Source organism: Canis lupus, chromosome 17 (assembly GCF_003254725.2).
Source record: "Canis lupus dingo isolate Sandy chromosome 17, ASM325472v2, whole genome shotgun sequence".
Taxonomy (NCBI): Eukaryota; Metazoa; Chordata; class Mammalia; order Carnivora; family Canidae; genus Canis; species Canis lupus.
The window spans coordinates 869,131-888,129 of NC_064259.1; the positions used below are offsets into that span (position 1 = coordinate 869,131).

At 61.1% G+C, this 18,999-nt stretch overlaps 1 protein-coding gene across 2 annotated transcripts in view; it reads right to left on the reverse strand.

Moving 5' to 3' along the window:
* PXDN (peroxidasin) overlaps positions 1 to 18,999 on the reverse strand; it is a 73,404-nt gene that overhangs the window by 36,053 nt on the left and 18,352 nt on the right. The window contains exons 2-4 of one of the 2 annotated variants that reach the window (XM_025454796.3): positions 4,924 to 4,995; positions 4,055 to 4,126; positions 327 to 398 (exon numbers count right to left, since the gene is read on the reverse strand). In XM_025454796.3, coding sequence (XP_025310581.1) covers positions 327 to 398; positions 4,055 to 4,126; positions 4,924 to 4,995 — 216 coding nt within the window. The remainder of the gene's footprint in view (positions 1 to 326; positions 399 to 4,054; positions 4,127 to 4,923; positions 4,996 to 18,999) is intronic. The other variant, XM_049095404.1, reaches the window with a different exon arrangement.

Below are 18,999 nucleotides of genomic sequence, written 5' to 3' on the forward strand. Positions count from 1 at the left end.
GGAAACGGCCCCGCTGGGCCCGCGCTGGCCCGGGTAGCCCACCCCGAGGCCCCTCCGCGCCCAGAGACTGTCCCTGCTGCCAGCGGGCGCAGCGTGGCGGCCTGGGCCCCTCGGTCTCGCTGTCGCTGCCCCGAGTGAGGACCCGGGGCCGCCGCCCACCGCGGGTGGAGGGCTCGGTCGGACCGGCTCCCCCCGGCATGCACGCGTCCCTACGTCCCCGTTAGTACAGACATGCATCGTGCAAACAGCACACTTAGTGCACCTTCCCTGCAGGAGGCAAAGGGCAGGTGACATCCCAGACAGTCAACACACAGAGGGACACTTACAGTTGTTCTAGAGAGGCAAGTCCCTTAAATGCTTGCCTGTCAATTGCCTGGATCTCATTCTTGTACAGATAGCTGAAACAAGAAACGGAGGCGAATTAGCACACACGCGACAGGCCGGGACTTCACACGGACAGAGGAATCACGCGGACACGTGCAGAGACTTTAAATTAAGGGCTGTGTGAGGGGACGAGCACCATGTCCGGGCGGCAGTGCGGTGCCCCAGGCGGAGGCCCCCCGCCGGCCCCCCAAAGGAAGAAGTCTCCAAACCGGAGGTCGCCCGACCACCGCCGCGTCCTCCCAAAACCCGCAGGTTCTTGGAGTGCGGCTCGTGACCTGTGACCATGCACCTGCTTCAAAGCTGGAAGGGAACAGAACCGCTTCCCCCACACGCGTGTGTGACGGGCACGGGTCACAAGGTCCTGCATCCCGGTGCTTTAAGATGCCCGGAACCCAGGTGGGGAGCCGACGACACGAAGCCTAAGCGTGCCCTGAACAGCTCACCCACCAGGTCCCAGTCTTACGAAACAGAAGCAATGTCAGAGGGATCACGGACATGGCCCGCTGCCCGTTTCATCCCGTCTGCAAAAGCTAAAGGTTTTTACGTTTTTCATTGGTTGGAAATTCCAAAAGAAGACGGGTGGTGCGTGACCCAGGACAGTCATCTGAAACCTGATGTTCAGAGTCCAGAGCCGACCGGGACACGGGCCGGTGTGGCTCGTCCGGGGCCACGTGGTGCGGTCCAGCCGCCGAGGCCTCCCCAGTGGCCGCGAGGCCCCCAGACGCCCTGCCTGGTCCTGTGCAGTGTGTCGGCTCCCAAGCGAGGCCCTGACAGCCCCACGGCTCCAGGGACACGACCCAGGTGGGTACCGTCCTCAGAAGCAACACGCCTCTGCGGCAGCAGGTGTCCTGGGCCCCACAAACGTGGTGACGTCGAGGTGACGTGTGTACACACACAGAGACGTGCGCCCTTGGCGCTTCTCCCCTGCCGATGGATCCAACCCCCAGCGTCCCACCGCGTGTCCGCAGGCCCTGCCCCGCGCCCCGACCCCAGCTGGGCGTCCACCCGCGGAGCCGATCGCCTGCTCCGTCGACAGGGGCCTCGCCCCCGGGACCTGTACCCTGCGTGACTCTAGCTCAGAATTCGGTGCAGGCTTGTTGCACAGGACCGGCCACGCGGCCTCTAACCGCTGCCATCCCGCGAGGCGGCTGCCACTTCTCGGTCAGCACAAACCTGCCGCGTGACCCCCCAGGCCCCGGGCCCGCCACGGAGGCTGTGCCCGCTGGGGGGTTGGAGCCCGGCCACCCACTAGCTCGTGGCCTTGGGTACAGTGCCGACCGCTCTCCTGTGTAAAGCGGAGGGAGCGGTGGTTCCGGATCACGGGAATGAGTGAGGACGCAGGGAGGGGACGGAAGGAGGCCCTGGGGGGAGCCAGAGGGCCAGCGCCCGAGGGCCAACACCTCCTGGCCCACACGGCACACGCAGCGGGAGCGCGCGAGACCACCAAGGCCCGCGTGGACGCAGTGCGCTGCCGGGACGGGGAGCACCCTCGGCCCCAGACCACCCCACAGCGTCCACCCGGCCCAGGAGGCCTGTCCCCGACTCACGCCTTCCCACACGTCGCTGGGGCCCCAGCGCACACCCAGCACTCCGCTCCCCAAGGCGCTGACTGAGCACAAAGGCAGAAACCACCCATCTTAGAAGAGCCCTCAAACCGCGCAGCGTCCAGGTGCTGCGGGGGGCACCCTTGGCGGGGGGCCAAGGACGGGGTCAGATGGGGAAGGGGGACCCCTTCTCGCCCTGCCGCTGCGGCCGCGTCTCACCATGGCCCCTGCCCTGTCCTGCTGACCCCTGCCCGCCCTCCCCAGGGCCTGGGTGCCTTCCTCCAGGGGCTGGGCGCCCCGAGGCGGGAGCAGGTGCCTGCACGGGGAGGTCCCCGGAGGCGAGGCTTACAAACATCACTTTAAAAAAGTCCTTTTGAGTGAGAAACAAGGTATCCCAGACTATTTCACACTAAATCTGTTTGCAGATTAAAGAATACGTTGCTCTTAATTCATCCAAACCAAAGGCAAAATATAAAATAAAAAATAAAAGTAATACACACGCACACACAGAGCGGATGCTGCCTGTGAGCTCACTGGGCCTGCTTTCTCAGAAAGCAAAACCTTTCTTCTGGAACTTGTACAGCACTTAAAATTCAAAAACAAAACACCATAAATAAGTAAAAACTCAAGAATAAATAGGAGAAAGCCTTTCCCTCATTTTTAACATGAGCAACAAAGCTTAATAATGCTCACAGGTGGGGCGCCCGGGTGGCCCAGCGGGTTGAGCATCAGCCCTCAGCTTGGGTCATAGTCCCGGGGTCCTGGGATCGAGCCCCACATCGGGCTCGCTGCTCAGCGGGGATCCTGCTTCTCCTTCTCCCCGCCCCCACTCATGTTCTCTTCCTCTCAAAGAAATAAAATGCTCAAAACAAAAATCTTCATACATTATTCTATTCTAAAAATTAACAAAATATACCAAACATGGTGGAAAAATATGTACACCAGACACTTTGGATAATTTTCACTGAAGAATGTGTATTTCTATAAACACAGGTAAACTCATCACTAGTTAGGAACCAATGACGTTATCTAAAAATCAAATGGGTTTCAAAATATACACTAACAATGTGACTTTATTTTTAAAAAAATCAACACAAAAAAAATAAAAATTTAAAAATTTAAAAAAATAAAAAAAAATTAAAGATCAACGTGATTTACAGATGTTCACGTTCACTTATGACATAATTTTCAAAAAAAAAAGCCACTGATCTAAATCCCTCATTAAAATGATTCTCTCTGAAAGGTCATCGAAGTCTTAAAAGTAAGAATAAGTTGCTGAAAGCACAGGACACATATTTTATCTACAATCAGGAATATTGGAATGTGAGTCTTAATGGCTTCCAGTCTTTTTTTTTTTTTCAAGATTTTATTTATTTATTCATGAGAGACACGGAGAGAGAGGCAAAGACACAGGCAGAGGGAGAAGCAGGCTCTGTGTGGGGAACCTGACGCGGGACTCGATCCCAGGACCCCGGGGTCACGACCTGAGCCCAAGGCAGATGCTCAACTGCGGGGACCTAGGGACCCCAACAGCTTCCAGCCTTAAAATCAGCGCCTACAGAGGTATCAAGCCAGCACTCGCCCGCGAGGTCATCTCCTAACCTACCAAACTGACGTTTTAAATGCTCAAAAATAAATGAACTAAAATCAGTTTTAAAAAGCAAACTACAACGTTACTACCTAAAAACATAGGTTTATGTTTTTAGGAAGGAAGGAAGATGGGGAAACGAGCAGAGATGGAGGAAGATGGGGAAACGAGCAGAGACGAGTGACACTCCCGCACCAGAGCCGCAGCGGGAGAGGCCTCCGTCTCAGGGCTCACGCGCCGGCCGTGCACAGGGCGAGGGGCCACGCGTCCCCAAGAAGCGGCTGTGGTCTGACCTCCTTCCACCTGCCCCGCTGACGGCGGAGACGCGTGCTAACCGGGACGCAGGGAAGCGCTTCACACCAGTAAGAACCCACTTCAAAAATCCCAGCCGCAAATTCACCAGCCTTTTGGAAATAAACCCTAACGGGTGGAAACATGTATATTAATTTGTAAACTGCATAGAATTCAGGCCCAGGATGCAACAGTCGGTGTACAGACGACACAAGCTTTTGGGGTCAGGAAGCGATGGATCACTTACAGATATTTTAAGTTCTCCAGGTCTTCGAACGACCCGCCGGGTATGCTCTTGATCTGGTTATTGTTGAGAAGCCTACGGGACAAAGTCCGCGTTAGAAGGACGACGCCCGCACGTCTGGCCCGCGTCCTGCGAACACGTTCCCACCGCCCGGAAAAGCCGCCGAACGACTGGGGCACGGAGCCGGGCACCAGCGCTGGCCGGGCCCTGTGTTCCCGACGGGGTGTTGGGCGCTCACCCTCCGATGACGCGTTTCCTCGGGGCACGGGGCCCCGGGCCGCCCACGGTCCCCCTCCCTCCCTATGCAGCAAGTATCGGTCTGTCCTGCTCTCTGTCACGGTCCACCTCGGCTGACTGCGAGGTCAGCGTGCACCTGCAGGGTGGTCCCGCCGGGGTCCGACCGCCCCCTGGGTCCCAGGGCGAGGGCACACCAGCCTCCAGCCCAGCTCAGCCGCAGAACTGCTGGATGCCAGCCAGGCCCGTCGCCTTGCGCTGCCCACGTGGGGCACAGGTGGACGGCGCTCCAAGCCCCCATGGGCCCGGCTAGCCGGAGATGCGCTGGGGCAGGTGAACGGGCAGGGGGCTGAGTCCCCCACAGGGAGAAGGGCAGCACGTGGTCTGGGTCACACGCACTCCTGAGGGACCCAGGGGTCCACAGGTGTGGGACCAGGACGGGACGGCAGCCGGGCACCGACCCACGGGCCTGGCATCTCCGTGTGCGTGCTCTATTCTCGGGTCCCCCGTCCATGCTCCCCACGCCCGCCCGACTGCAGATCATCGGGCCGCGCGGCACTGAGGTCTACCCACAGCGAAAGCCGTGGGGACGTCTATACCCATGTCCTACTCGGGCCCAGCAGAATGTCTGGACTTACAACGTATTCAAGTTTCTCAGCTTCCTGAACGCCCCGGGCTGGATCTCTCGGATTCTGTTAAAGCGAAGATCCCTGAAAAAAAAAAAAAAAAAAAAAAGAAAGAAAGAAATGCGTTAATACAGAGAAATACGCCATCGTGACTGGTGCCGCGTCATCTCGCGGAGTTTCACCACGGTGACAGGACGGGTGAGGAGCTAACCGTCGCAGCGCATGCCTGGGCCCATGATCTCACGGGGGCGGAGTAAGCGCGTGGCGATCTGAACGGCAGGGCCCCGACCTACGGCCTCACGCAGCTCCGCTGCCACCACGCTTCTGGGGGGATAAAAACCTAAGGCGGGCAGGCACCGGCCACCCACCACGCCAAGGTCGCCAAGCCGTCCCCAGACACTCAGGCCCACCCGCACGCGCAGCACCGGGGCCGTGGGGGGGGCGTCAACGTGTCAGCACCCACCCCAACACCTCCCCGAGCTGGATTTCGGGGATTTATCCGTGAACCGCCCACCACGTTTTCTCGGTGAGTTTAGACCCAACATCTTAAAACCGCGAAGCTCACTGTGACCCGGGAAGGTTCATCCATCCAGCGCGTGGATGGAGACTCGGGACTCGCACACGCGTGTTTTAAGCAGAGTTACACGTGCACCGGGAGAACAGTTACTGACGCTTCGGGGGCAGAGGGACGACCCGAGCAGCCCAGGGAAGACCAGAGCGCGAGACCGCCCACGGCGGGTGGGGCCTCGGGCAAGCACGGGGCAGCTGGCGGGGCGGCCGGCCGCGGAGCAGGTGCGCGGCCGCCCGGAGCCACGAGCTCAGCGGCAGAGGGCGGCCAGAGAGGCCCGCTTTTACCCTCTGATTTGAAATCCATCAGTTACGTGAAACTAAAGTCTGTGACTTTAATTTAGACCTATAAATTTAACGTCTGTGAACATCACCGAAAAGTACGTAAGAGGCCACTTCCTTTATCAAAGTCTTGGACTAATTAAGATTCCTTGTTCTCAGGCCCAAGCCCCAGGACAGTGAGGCAGGATTATCGGGATCGACTGGGGACCCCCCACCCACAGGAAGTCCGGCTCCGGCACCCCAGCTGGGGTTTGGAGAGAGTCCCTACGGAGACTTTACAGACAGGAGCTCCGTGTGGGGGGCATGCGCGGGCGCCCCGGGGCGGCCCCAACCCGGGTCCTGGAGCGACATCCGGTCCAAATCGGGGATGACGCTCCTCTTGTGACACGCACTGGCATTTCCTAACGAACGTTCGTGAACTTTTCAGGAATTTGCTTACATTGAGCCGATGTAAGAGTCATGGTAGATTTACAGAACCGGTTAGAGTTGACGGGGCGGCGAAAGGCTCCTCAGAGAGGAGATGAACTGTGTTGGTCCCGAGTGAGCCCGGTGGGGCATCTGCTTCCTGGCTCTGGGTGGGGTTCTCAGGAAGGGGAGGTCTTGGGCGTCGGTCCCCACCTGCCCTGGGCGGCTAACCTGCCTTCACCTGTGTGCTCTCGCGGGTCCCCAAGAGCCACCATGTCCCCCCCGGGGCAACGTGGCTCCCCGCACTGACTGTGGCTTTTAAGTACAGCAGAAGTTAACCTCCATCCCTAGGAGAACGCTGCAGGTGGTTCCGCCGGGGAGATGCTGAAGCCAGGGCCCCAATGGGAGAGCAGGCGCCTCCGGAGCCCGCGACCCGGCCCGTGTGAAAGTGCCGACTGGCTAGCTGAGCTTCAGTGTAAACAGGTGATGGAGAAGCTAAGCTCCCTCCTTGCACGTAACAAACACGGGCTTTCACAGGACTGGGACAGACGTCCCCGGACTCCGTGGAGAACGCATCCCCCTGAAACGTGGAATGCCACGCACACACGCGCAGCAGAATCGGTCCAACATCTCCCACCAAGAAGCCAGGCCTCACGTCCTCAGGAAGGACGGTGGCTTGGGCGCACGCGGCTTCTGACACCCGTTCCCCATCAGACTCAACAGAGGGGAGACAACACAGAAACCTCCCAAAAGCCAGCCACCGAGGGCCGGAGAACTTGGCCACCTCCTGACGCGGCAAGGCCGGCCCGCGGGTGTGAGGCCCGTGCCAGGGGCCGGGGGGTGGTGGTGCGGGGGGCACACCAGGCAGCCGCCGCACACCCAGCTCTGAGCGCCTGAGTGGGACCGGGCCTCACGGACACCTGGGGTCCGGGGAGAACCGCACCAGATCTGAACGGCCTCAGGGGGAAGCGGGTTCAGTGGCGTCAACACACTGGCACACTGATGACGCATCGAGACACGAGCCTGTTGGACACAGAGTTAAAGTCAGTAAAATTAACCTGTTTCTTTCTAGTTTTTAATGAAACCGCTAGGACATCTAAATGTCCGTATGTGGCCACATCTCATGGTGCGGCCTGTTTCCAGGCATCCAGGCCAGCCCCCTGCTCTCGCAGCAGACAATCAGAGGACCACATGCCCACCCTACCCACCCTAGGAGGGCCAGCCAGGTGGAGGGTATGCACGGGCCCCCTTCCCAACAGGCGCAGAGAAATGTAAACAATGTAAAGGAAGCGACCTGAGATTCTGGAACTGAAACACCGAACAGCTGAGATGGAGAGAACATGCAGGGACTTAAGGCCGCCCTGACCACGGCAGGAACCGGGGTGAACGTGAGGGCAGGGAGCCAGAAGGCGCACGGGGTGATGCAGGGGGGACGGCGCCTATACTCTCACTCCAACCTGCACACACGCGGGCCGCTGCAGACACGGCCCCGGAGCGGCAGCGGGACAGATGGGCAGAGGCCGTGTGCCCCCCATCCCCACGCCGCCCGGGAGAGACGGGGCCCGAGAATGAAGCCGCCCTGGATTCCAGGATGAACCAAATTCCCAGTCATAACCACAGATCGCCGAGGCCTTTTCAGCTGAATTGGTTCCCACTGTGTGGGGAGTATCGGGAGAGATTTATTAATTCCGTAAGAGTGATGATTCTCTTAAGCAACGTTCTCAGCGGGGTCTCCCGATCCTCATCAGCAGCATCTCCTGGGAACTTGCTAGAACTGCCGATTCTGGGCCTCACCCCCAATCTACAGAATCGGAAGCTCTGGGGGTGGGGTCTGGTAATCTGGGTTTTAATCATCTCTCCAGGAGGAGCAGGTGACATTTGAAAACACTGCTCTTCAGTAACGCTGGGAGGGGGCAGCGTGCATGTGCGTGACTGCATGCGTGTGTGCGAGTGTGCCCATCTGTGTGCAGATATGTGCACTACATCTAGTACACACATGCATACATGTATCTGCACACGTGCATGCATACATGTGTATATGCACATGCATGCAGGAATACACAAATGTAACCGCACACCCGCGCATACATAGTGTATCTACACATAGGCACCCACACACCTATACACATGCACAGCCATGTGCATACACCATGCACCTGCACTTCATGCATGCACATGCACATACACACGTACCCACTAATGTGCACATACGCATAACTGCACACGCATACATACATGTGCACATGCAGAGGTACACACATGCACACATATACATGTGCCTAAGCATGCATGTGCATGCAAATGTACATGCACACATGTACAGACACATGCACGTGTATGTTCACATGTACCCACAGGTGTGCATGCATCCACACGTGTATGCATGTGCCTGCACATGTGCACAAACATGAGCACACATACCTACACACGTGCACACGTACTAACATGTGCCCACACATGCCTACACATACACAGCAGGTGTCTGCTTGTCCCCTCGGTCTTCCTCTACATTGGATCCTTAGGCCATCTGTCATCACTGATGTAGAGCTTATGTTAAATTTAAATGGAAACCAATTAAAAAGTGGTTAAAAGCAAGTTATACTGTAAGTACCTCTCTAATTTTTTAAGTTATTAAAATAAGGTCTGCACATGCCTGGGGAAACAAAATGTCTAACCCTATGGTATATAAGACCATGGAGGGTCACTCCTCGCCTGCACTGCTCAGTTAATTTAGAAGCATAATTCTTATTTTTACAATTATAGTAACTATTTCCACAAATAATCCTAATACGGAGAAAAACGTAAACGTAAAGATCTTGATGTGCAAAGGGGTTACATCCCTGTTGAAAAGACATGGGATCCACCTAACCGACTGGCTCCGTGCCTGGCCAGGACTACCTACTGCACTCAGACGCTTGCAGAACCTCCTCACATAGAGCTCGTTTTGATCCATGTGATTTACTGAGCACAGTGCTGCGGGTGACGGGTATCAGTAGTTGACACCTGTCCCACATCACAGAGGACCCTACTGGGTCCCGCTAGCTCCAAAAAAGACCAAAATCCAAATCCCAAGTATGGCTTCTGAGCACATAGAACTTCACACCATCATAAAGTTCGAAAGTGAGTCGAGCCATCGTGAGTCGGGGACTGTGCGCAGTGTCTGTAGCCACAGCCCTGCTTCTACAAGGAACTATAAATGCTGCATTATGCCCCGAGCTGGGCAGTAGGCCCAAGGGAGCCGGCTGAGCTGTGCAAGGGGCCCTGGGACCCGCCCATGGCATCCTGCTCCATCCAGAGGGAGGGCAGGGGTGGCCCGCATCTGGGCAACCTGAGCGACATGACCCTCCCTAATCAACTCAACACAGCCGCTGCTTTCTGAAATCTAGCATTTTACCTTAAAAATGTATAAGCACCTCACATTCCACTCTGTCTTGTTGTGGCCACTCAAAAATAAGGCGTTAGCCAACAGCGGTGAGAAGAAGAGGCCTGCCACGCTTCTGGTCCGGCCTGGCCCGGTGTAGGGGGCTGCGCCTCCCCGGGGTGCCCCAAGGCACCTCAGGCTCCAGCCGAAGCTCATTCTCTTCCCCCACAAACCCCATCTGCTTCTCCAAATGCAGCAAGCAACTGGCACCAGCCACCTGGACAGGTGAGCCAGCTCACCCTGTCTCATGCACTTCCTGCCTCCGAGGCACCGCCAGGCGGTCTGATGCACGTTTCCTACCGCTCGCTCCCCTTCCTGCCCCATGGACGAGCGCTCAGCAGGCCAGCGAGAGGCCTGGCCCCATCCGCAACCGGCCCACACTCTGGGATGGAACGCCGCCCCTACTGCCCCCTGCTCCTGGCACCAAGGCAGCACCCCTGCCCCAGAGCAGGACCCCTGCCCTCGGCCCTCCTGCAGAACCCGGGGCAGAGCTGGGCCCTGTCCTGCGTGGGCAGCATGGTCGCTCAGGAAACCCGCCCGGCCTCCCAGACCAGGCCAAACGGCACCACTGGGAGCACACGTCATCTTAGGTGAACCCCTGCAGCTGTGACCACCCGATGGGGAACCGCGTGCGGGCTGACCGAGGACCAAGAACTTCCACAGGCTCTGGGCCACCTGCAGAGCCAGGACCACGTGTCCTGAGACGCTTATGCCATAAAACTACAACGGAGAACTCCGAAACACCTGATTAATCAGTCTTAATGAATGTGCGGGAACTGGTTTAAAATCTCCACCACAGGCAGCCAGCAGCCCCCGGGACCCAGGCCCACGCACCAGCTGCCGGTGACCCCGGTGTGGGCCCTTCGGGGCGCCCACCTGCACCTGTTGAGGACTGTGCATGCGGAGGGCCCGCGGCCCCCCTGCCTCCTCCGGCCTCTGCACTGTGGTCCCGCTTCCCGTCCAAGGTAGACCCTCCTCTCCCTCCTCTGGCCGCGGCCCCGCCCCTCACGCTGGGGCCCCGCCTCCTCTCACCGAGGCCCCGCCCCTCACACTCGGGTCCCGCGCCTCTCACTGCATGCAGCCCCGCCCCTCGCTCAGGCCCCGCCTCCTCTCGCCGCGGCCCCGCCCCTCACACTCGGGTCCCGCCTCCTCTCGCCGCGGCCCCGCCCCTCACACTGGGGCCCCGCCTCCTCTCGCCGCGGCCCCGCCCCTCACACTGGGGCCCCGCCTCCTCTCACCGCGGCCCCGCCCCTCACACTCGGGTCCCGCCTCCTCTCACTGCATGCAGCCCCGCCCCTCACGCTGGGGCCCCGCCTCCTCTCACCGCGGCCCCGCCCCTCTCACCGAGGCCCCGCCCCCCACACTCGGGCCCCGCCTCCTCTCACTGCATGCAGCCCCGCCCCTCACTCAGGCCCCGCCTCCTCTCGCCGCGGCCCCGCCCCTCACACTCGGGTCCCGCCTCCTCTCGCCGCGGCCCCGCCCCTCACACTGGGGCCCCGCCTCCTCTCACCGCGGCCCCGCCCCTCACACTGGGGCCCCGCCTCCTCTCACCGCGGCCCCGCCCCTCACACTCGGGTCCCGCCTCCTCTCACTGCATGCAGCCCCGCCCCTCACGCTGGGGCCCCGCCTCCTCTCACCGCGGCCCCGCCCCTCTCACCGAGGCCCCGCCCCCCACACTCGGGCCCCGCCTCCTCTCACTGCATGCAGCCCCGCCCCTCACGCAGGCCCCGCCTCCTCTCGCCGCGGCCCCGCCCCTCACACAGGCCCCGCCTCCTCTCACCGTAGCCCCGCCCCCGCGGCAGCGGCTCCCTCGTCGTGGCCCCACCCCTCGCCGCCCCCTGCTCTGGTCCCTCGTTTCCTACAGAACAGTCAACGGGTGCAGCACCTGCGCCTCTCCTTTGCTTTCCTCCCTGGTTGTGAGCTTGCTCCTTCCACAGCCTCGCAGGGGCCCGTCACCCCGCTGGGGTCCTCAAGGGGTCACAGACTCCCCTCCAGTGGGCGCAGTTACCCAGCGCACGGGGCGACCTGCGTTCTGCAGGTATCCCTTTGGACTTCGCGGAGGCCTTCCTGGAGCAGATGCCTGAGCTCCGCGCTGCTGGCGGGGGATGGTCACAGGTAATAATAGCTGACACCTGCTGCGCACCTGCTGCGGCCTGCTGCGGCCTGCTGCGGCCTGCTCACTTCTGCAAAGACTTCCTAACTTCGCGGCTAGCACGCGACGCCGCTGGGACCCAGACCCGGACGGTGCCCCTACCACGATGTGGCTGGGGTGAAGGAAGTCGGGGACAGGGCTCCACCGTCTCCTGAAATGGACACCGACGGAGGTTTTGAGTAGAAAGTGCGCGGTCAGATGGATAATGTGGGGAGGGATGAACGCATGAGCCTGGGGACCAAACAGCCTCCGGGCACTTGCATCCTCTGGACAGAGGGGCCTGCCCCGAGCAGAGAGGGCCGGGGCAGCACACAGGAGAGAGGGCAAGCCGCCAGCACCGCCACCGGTGCCAGCAGGGAGCCAGCAGTTCGGCGGGTCTCCGGGACCCTGCAGGTCCTGGGCGAGCGGCGGGACCACGGCAGGCATGTCCTGCCCAGAGGCCACCGAGCCAGAGGCAAGGGTGCATGCCAGCGTCTGCCGAGCAAGCAGGCAGAGGGCACGCGGTCACCTCTCTAAGGCTGACGGCGGTTCTCCTGCCTCCACACACAGCTCCCCCCACCCAGGGGCCTCCCAGGAACAGTCTGGCCAGCACGACAGCCCGTTTCCGCAGCCACGCTGGGGACACACGGCCCAGACCCCTCCACCCCGGCGGTGTGCGCAGCTCGCAGCCCTGCAGGATGAGGCCCTGTCCTGGCCAGTCCAATGCCAGCCTGCCCGCCACTCACCCTGAAGGCGACTTCCCCAGGCTCAGCACTCCTGTCCACGGAGCAGGGTCCCCGCATCACCCCTGACGGACCCACGCGAACAGGAAGCACAGGCCACTTGCCCAGGGGAAGCAGTAAGACCGACCGTCTGTTTCTGACCAGGACAGACAACCAGCACTCGGCATCACCTGCGCCTGAGCCCTAAACTCTCAGCAAACCAGCAACCGATCGCAGGCTTCTGGCCTGTGCTCACTGCTCCTGCAGCTGGACCAGAGGATGGACTTAACTCACGTCTCCCCCTAAAACCTGTCCTTATGCAGCTGACGTTTAAAAATATAATTTAAGGGCACCTGGGTGGCTCAGTGGGTAGAATGTCCGACTCTTGGTCTTGGCTCAGATCTTGGGGTCCTGAGGTCGAGCCCCGCATGGCTCCATCCTCAGTGTGAAGTCTGAAGTCTCTCTCCCTCCCCCTCTGCCCCTCCCCTGCTCTCTAGTCTCTCCTTCTCAAATAAAATCTTTTAAAAACACAATTTAATTCAGTCCCGTACACAAAACGCAAGTGGTAAGAGAGCTTAAGGACTCAGGAAAAGGGGAAGACAAGGTGGAGAAGGAGCAGATGAAAAGCAGAGGGCAGAGGCAGGAGGCGGGCTTGGCTCGGAGCATCCCTGCAACCAAGACAAAGCCTGATGTGTCACAAGACTCCTTAGCCCCAGAACATCCCTCGGGCCCTCGGGCCAACAGATGCTCTCCAACGTCCGGCAGGTAAGTGCAGGTAAACGACCTCCCGGAGGGAGGCTGTTGGATTCCACGTGCCGGTCCCGCGCCTCACCACGACTGGAAGCCAGCAGTTACACAGATGTCATCCTGTTTATCTTGGCCCGTGCTCGCCACCTCCAGAGCGCCTTCTGATCCCGCATTCAAGGCTTCGCTGAGCCCACGGGGCTCGTGTTGTCTGCACGGGTAGCAGACATGCCCTCCCCTTTCTCCAAGTTACTAAAATCTTTTTTTTTTTTTTTTTTTTTTTTTTTTAATTGCAGGTTAGCAAAGGAAAACCCAGTGCAGGGTGATGACGAGAGGCGAACGAGCCCGGGTCAGAGGCCTGGCCGCAGGCAGGGCACTGCACGGGACCAGCTGTTTGTGCACAAGGGACAACTCGGGGAACCTGTGCCTGCACCTGACAGGCAGGACCAGCTGCCCCCAGGTCCGGACATGACACCCTGCTCCCGGGGAGCTCGTGCGCATGCGCCAGGGCTGGACCAACGCGAGTCCATCCCCCGGAACGCCAGGGTGGCCCCCGGACTGTGCCCTGGGCCCAGGCCTGAGCCTCCTCCCCCACCCGGCCGGGTGGCCTGCAGCCAGGGCGAGGTCAGTGCCAGCACCGGAGGCCGCGCCCCACAGCACCCTCCGAGAGGCCGGGCCGCCCACCTGCTTTGCTTCCCACGCTGCCCTGACTGATGGTTTCGTGAAGTACAGTCCCCAAGGTGCCCACAGGTCCAGTCATGGGGCAGGTGCCGTTCGGCCTGCGACCGACCAGTGGCCACATGGCCTGCACCCGGCACTAGTCCCAGGTGGCACCCACGGGAACCGGCAAACAGGGGGTTCACTGCTCAGGCACAGGCACCCAGAGGGCATGTGAGGGGGGCAGTCCCAGGGCCGGGGAACAGGGTCCATGCACAGCATGGCCTGGGTCCCCTCCCCCATGACCCCGAGGACCAGGGGCCAATCCGGCAAGGTGCCAGAGCCCGGCAGCCCCCAGCCCCGAGGGCCCCATCCCCCTGGCGTGTGCTCTCCAAAGACGGCGGTTCTGGCGGCGGGTGCTCCGGTGCTGGGTGCCACGTGGCTCAGCTCGCCACGGCTCCACCTCCGGGTTTGGGCGCCAGGCGACCAGGAAGGCCTGGACGGGGAGCAGACAGGGGCAGGGGCTCCGTCAACGAGGAGGACGGTCTCAGGGGAACCCGGAAGGCTCCTGCCCCGGGACGGGAGGGGGGTGCCTGCAAGGAGCCTCCCAGCCCGCAAGCGTGGCCTCCACCCACGCACAGGCCGGGTGGGGCCCTAACTAGGACACCGCTCCGGGCTCACGGCGTCCACGTGTCGGGGTCTCCCAGAGCACGGGCCCAGCCGGCCGGGAGCCTGCTCCGCTACCCTCAGGACCCGGGCCGGGGCGCCCCAGCAGCCCGACCTTGGGTACCTGGCCGATGCCTTCCGCGTCTCGGGGGGTGAAAGAGGATAGAGTAGAACGCAGAACAGAGAGGAAGGCAAGTGTTTCTCCAATACACACTTCAGAGCAAAAACAACTGAAAGTCATTCAAAGCACGAGACAGAAAATGTCAAAAGGAAACTGACTTTTGGGAATAAATCGAGGTATTGACCCATTCAAAGGAAAACACGCACAGCGGTTTCTATCTTGGTTTCAGGTGCGGGGAGGTTTTCTTTTATTAGAAAAACGTACAAAGGTCACGATGATGACAGTTTAGTATTAGGTCTCTCTGGGACTCGCGATGTCCTTCCCCGGCAGGAACGGCGACACTCCCGCTGGGATTTGTGCCGCAGGAGGTTTAAATAATCAGGACATTGTCGATCTTGTTTTACGGGGTTTAAATTTCTTCCGGGAAGCTTACAGATAAAGCACAGGAGACACGTGCCGCCGGGATCGAGCCAGGGGGTGAGGAGCCTCGTGACACTAGGACACAGGGAGGGATGGAGGGGGACCGGGCGGAGTCCAAGGCCTCCCCCCCCAATCCCCTAGGGCGTCAGGTGCAGGGACCCAGCTCTGTGGGGACAAGGGGCGGAACCAACCCAGACGAGAAGTGGCCGGAAGGAGGGAGCGCTGGCAGGGAAGACTTCTTCCTTTCCCTTTCTGTTGTGCACAGACGGCAAGGGGACAGCGAGACACAGCCCGCTCCCCAAGGACGACAGCCCAGGCCGCTGCTCCCAGGCGTCCCTGGTCCCAGCGCGACAGAGCTGGGGGCTGCTGCCCTTGGCCTGAGCCTCACGCTTCCCTGCAGCCTGGAGAGGAGGAGGAGGAGGCTTCTGGCACGCGGTGGGCAGCGGCCGGGCTGTGCCCACCTCAGTGACTCAGGGGCCGGCTGTGCACCCCGCCCGCAGGCCCCGCACCACTCACACTTCCTGGGCCCTGGCCTCGCGTGGAGGGCGGCGTGACCACCCGCAGGGGCGCCCGGCAGCCGCACACGGCCTGGGATCCTCATTCACCTGCCACGTGATGGCCCCCCGGAGCCCACGTCCCAGAGCCCATACCCTGGAGCCCACGCCTCGGAGCCCACGCCTCGGAGCCCACTCTGCGGAGCCCACACCCCAGAGCCCATACCCTGGAGCCCACGCCTCGGAGCCCACTCCACAGAGCCCACACCCCAGAGCCCACCTCCCCAGAGCCCTGGGAAGGCCCCTGTGGGCACTCACCTCGCCACTACCCAGGCGCCCAGCCCCATGTGCTGGGAGGAAGCGTGTCCCCTCCCTGTGGCGCAGGGAACCTGCAAGCTGCCCCTGCCCAGGCCCCAGTGTCCAGGCACCCGGAAGGCGTCCGGGGCCTGCAGCTCACAGCCACAGACTCGGGGTGGAGGCTCCGCACGGGGCTTTGGGCCTCAGCTGGGGCTTCGGGAAGCTCTCCTCTTGTTCTGCGTTTTCTCAAGCTCTGCTCACAGGCCAGATAAAAGCAGGCAAGGGCGACTCCCGGCCCTCGGCCCAGGTCTGCACCGACTCGGTCAGCCCCGGCACCGTGTACACCCTGACCCGTCCTATTTATTTCCAGGCTTTACAGTTTCAGGAATGCGGTTTTCCAGGCCACACGTGAAGGCAACCAATTTGTGCAAAGCCTTCCCTCTGCCCTACAAATGCACAAAATAAATCTACTAGTTTATGCATTTGTTCCCTCTGGAGGAAAAATATACCCCAAACTTCTTCCACGGGTGTTCAAAAAATGAAATCGGTATTTTTCCTACTTTCCAGACACAGAAGTGACACGGGCTGTTCCCAGGGCCATTGTGTCCCGTCGCAGAAAGCCCAGCACGCAGGGGTTAAACCGAGGACAGCCGTGTAATTAGAGGGAAAGGGGCCCCGCTCCCGTCTTCTAAGCAAACAAGGAGACACACAAACACCGCATGGGCGAGCATGAAATCTGTTCTCTGCAGCTCAGTGTGTCAGGGAAAACAGAGCAGCGGACGTCGTTCTAATTAGAAACAGCCAGGAAAACAGCAAATAAATGGGGCAGGATCCCAGCAGGACCTGCCAGCGCAATCCCAGGCCACGGGGGGCGGGAGCTCCTGCTTTTCCTGAGGACGTGTTCGTGCGGCCTTCCTGTTATGAAAACAGGACGCGGGTGCGGATGAGTGAGTGTCTCCTCTGGCGGGGAGTGCCTGGGTGCTTGGCAGGGTGACCTCTGCAACGTCATGGGGCTCGAGGTCGGGTCCACCGGCTCTGGGGCTGGGGCCCTGGGGGAGCCAAGCAGGCGGCGGTGCACACAGCGGGAAATGGCTGATGCACCTGCCAGGACGTGGGGACCCTGTGGGGACCCTGCAGGGACAGACGCCCGGGTGCCAGCCTCTGACCTGGGTGCCCCCACAGCAGGCTGCACGGCCCTCAAAGGGCCCTCCCTGCAAGCCGATGCCACCCTGTGTCTGAGGACTTGTCCGTGGGAAGCAAAAATAGTGTGTGCACATGTGCACACACATGCACGCACGCACATGTACATGCACACACGTGCACACCTATGCCACACATTGTGCACACACGTGTACACGTGCACACCTACACCACACACTGTGCACATGCACACACGTATGTGTACACACACGTGCACGCATGCTCTCTCCAGGCCACTGCTCTGAGCAGATGTCGTTTTCTCGTTTGGCAGCAGGGAGGCCGCGTGCTGCCCAGAGGAAACAGCAGAGGCCTGAGTCCCTCCTCCACATTGCCCGGGCTGCGCGGTCCCGGACAAGTGCCTTGACCTCTCTGGTCCTCGATCTCCCCTGCACGACAAAGCAACGACGACAAAGCAACGACGACAAAGCAACGACGACAAAACAACGACGACAAAGCAACGACGACGACAAAGCAACGACGTTACCTGCCCATCTGGCGAGGATCGGGGAAGGAGGTGAGCAGACCAGGAAACCACTGGTGAGAGGTGAGCGCCGGGGCCCGGGTCATCCGCTGGAGTGAGCGGTGGCCTGCGACCTCCGGGAGGCCCCCAAGAGGCCACCTGCAGCCCGCAGCACACGGCGCGCCTCCAGGTGCACTCGTGGGCGGGCGCAGGGGGGCGAGCAGGCTGGCACGGCCCCAAGACCCTTGGGTTCCCGGGGTGCACTCCTGATGGCCCCTTCCCCGGCGCGATTGGACGAGGGTCAGAGCGGGGTGCACGGCTTCCCGACCTGGGCCTGGTACGGTGCGTGCTTCAGGGAAGGACGGCCGTGATGCGGAAGCCGTGCCCGAGCCCGTCTGCCTGCACGTCCAGGACGCGGGGTCACGGGCCAGGCCTTCACGCGTCCCGAGCCGCAGCGGGCGGGGACAGAGCGGAGAGCCCAGGAGCTCGCGCTCTCCGCCACCCGACAGCTAATCCCAGGGGCCGTGGGGAGTCTGAGGGCGCAGATTCCACAGAGGCGGCCGCGTCCACGGCCTCTTTGTTCTCCGTCCGGGCGCCTGTGGACCCGTGCAAAGCTTTCAGCCCCGGGCGATCGCATCGCGGGCTCAGCAGCTTTTCCCGACTGGTAACCAGGGTACGGGGACAATGAAGCCTGCACGGACGCACACACTCCCCTGCAGCGCGACACCCCAGCTCAGAGGCTCCCAGGGAGGATCCCGCCTCCGCAGACGCTCACCTACCCCGGGATGAGGCGCCAGGGCCAGCTCGCCGGACTGCGGACGTGCAGAAGGTCGTATCTACAGCTGAGTCCTCCCGAGAAGGAGCCACCGATTGGGAAACCGGCCGGTGCACGACCGGCCGCAATGGCAGAGTGTCCGCTGAAGGGGAATCTCGGGGATGAGTCAGGCTGACTCGCAGGAAACCGAGATGCGTCCGTCCAGACGTCACGAGAGAAGACGAGCACCGAAGCCCCGAGCGGCCTGGCACCACCTCCGAGCTGACCCGCCGTAGAAGCCCGGCTGATGCTCGAGCCCCGGCGACCGGCCGCGGGGTGACAGGGTTAGACACGCGACACACACGGAAGACATCGCCGAAGTCAAGAGCGTGGAACCCCGGCCGGACACGGGATCCGTGGGCTCTGTAAGACTCGGGATAGGAGACGGCGAGCCGGGCAGGCCGGAAACCTCAAGCACCAGCCAGCCCAACGCCACGTGCACGGAGCTGCCCTCGGGATCCCGGCTGCCGCGAACCAACGATTCATAGGCCCCTTGCATGCACACACACACACACACACACACACACGCTCACATCCGTGCACACACGCGCGTACACACGTGTACAATGCACACAGATGTGCACACAGGTCTGCAACACGTGCACGCGGGCGTACACACAGGCTCGCACACACACGTGCACACACAGGTTGGGTGGGAAGGGCAAACGCCGGCAGGATGTTGGGCAA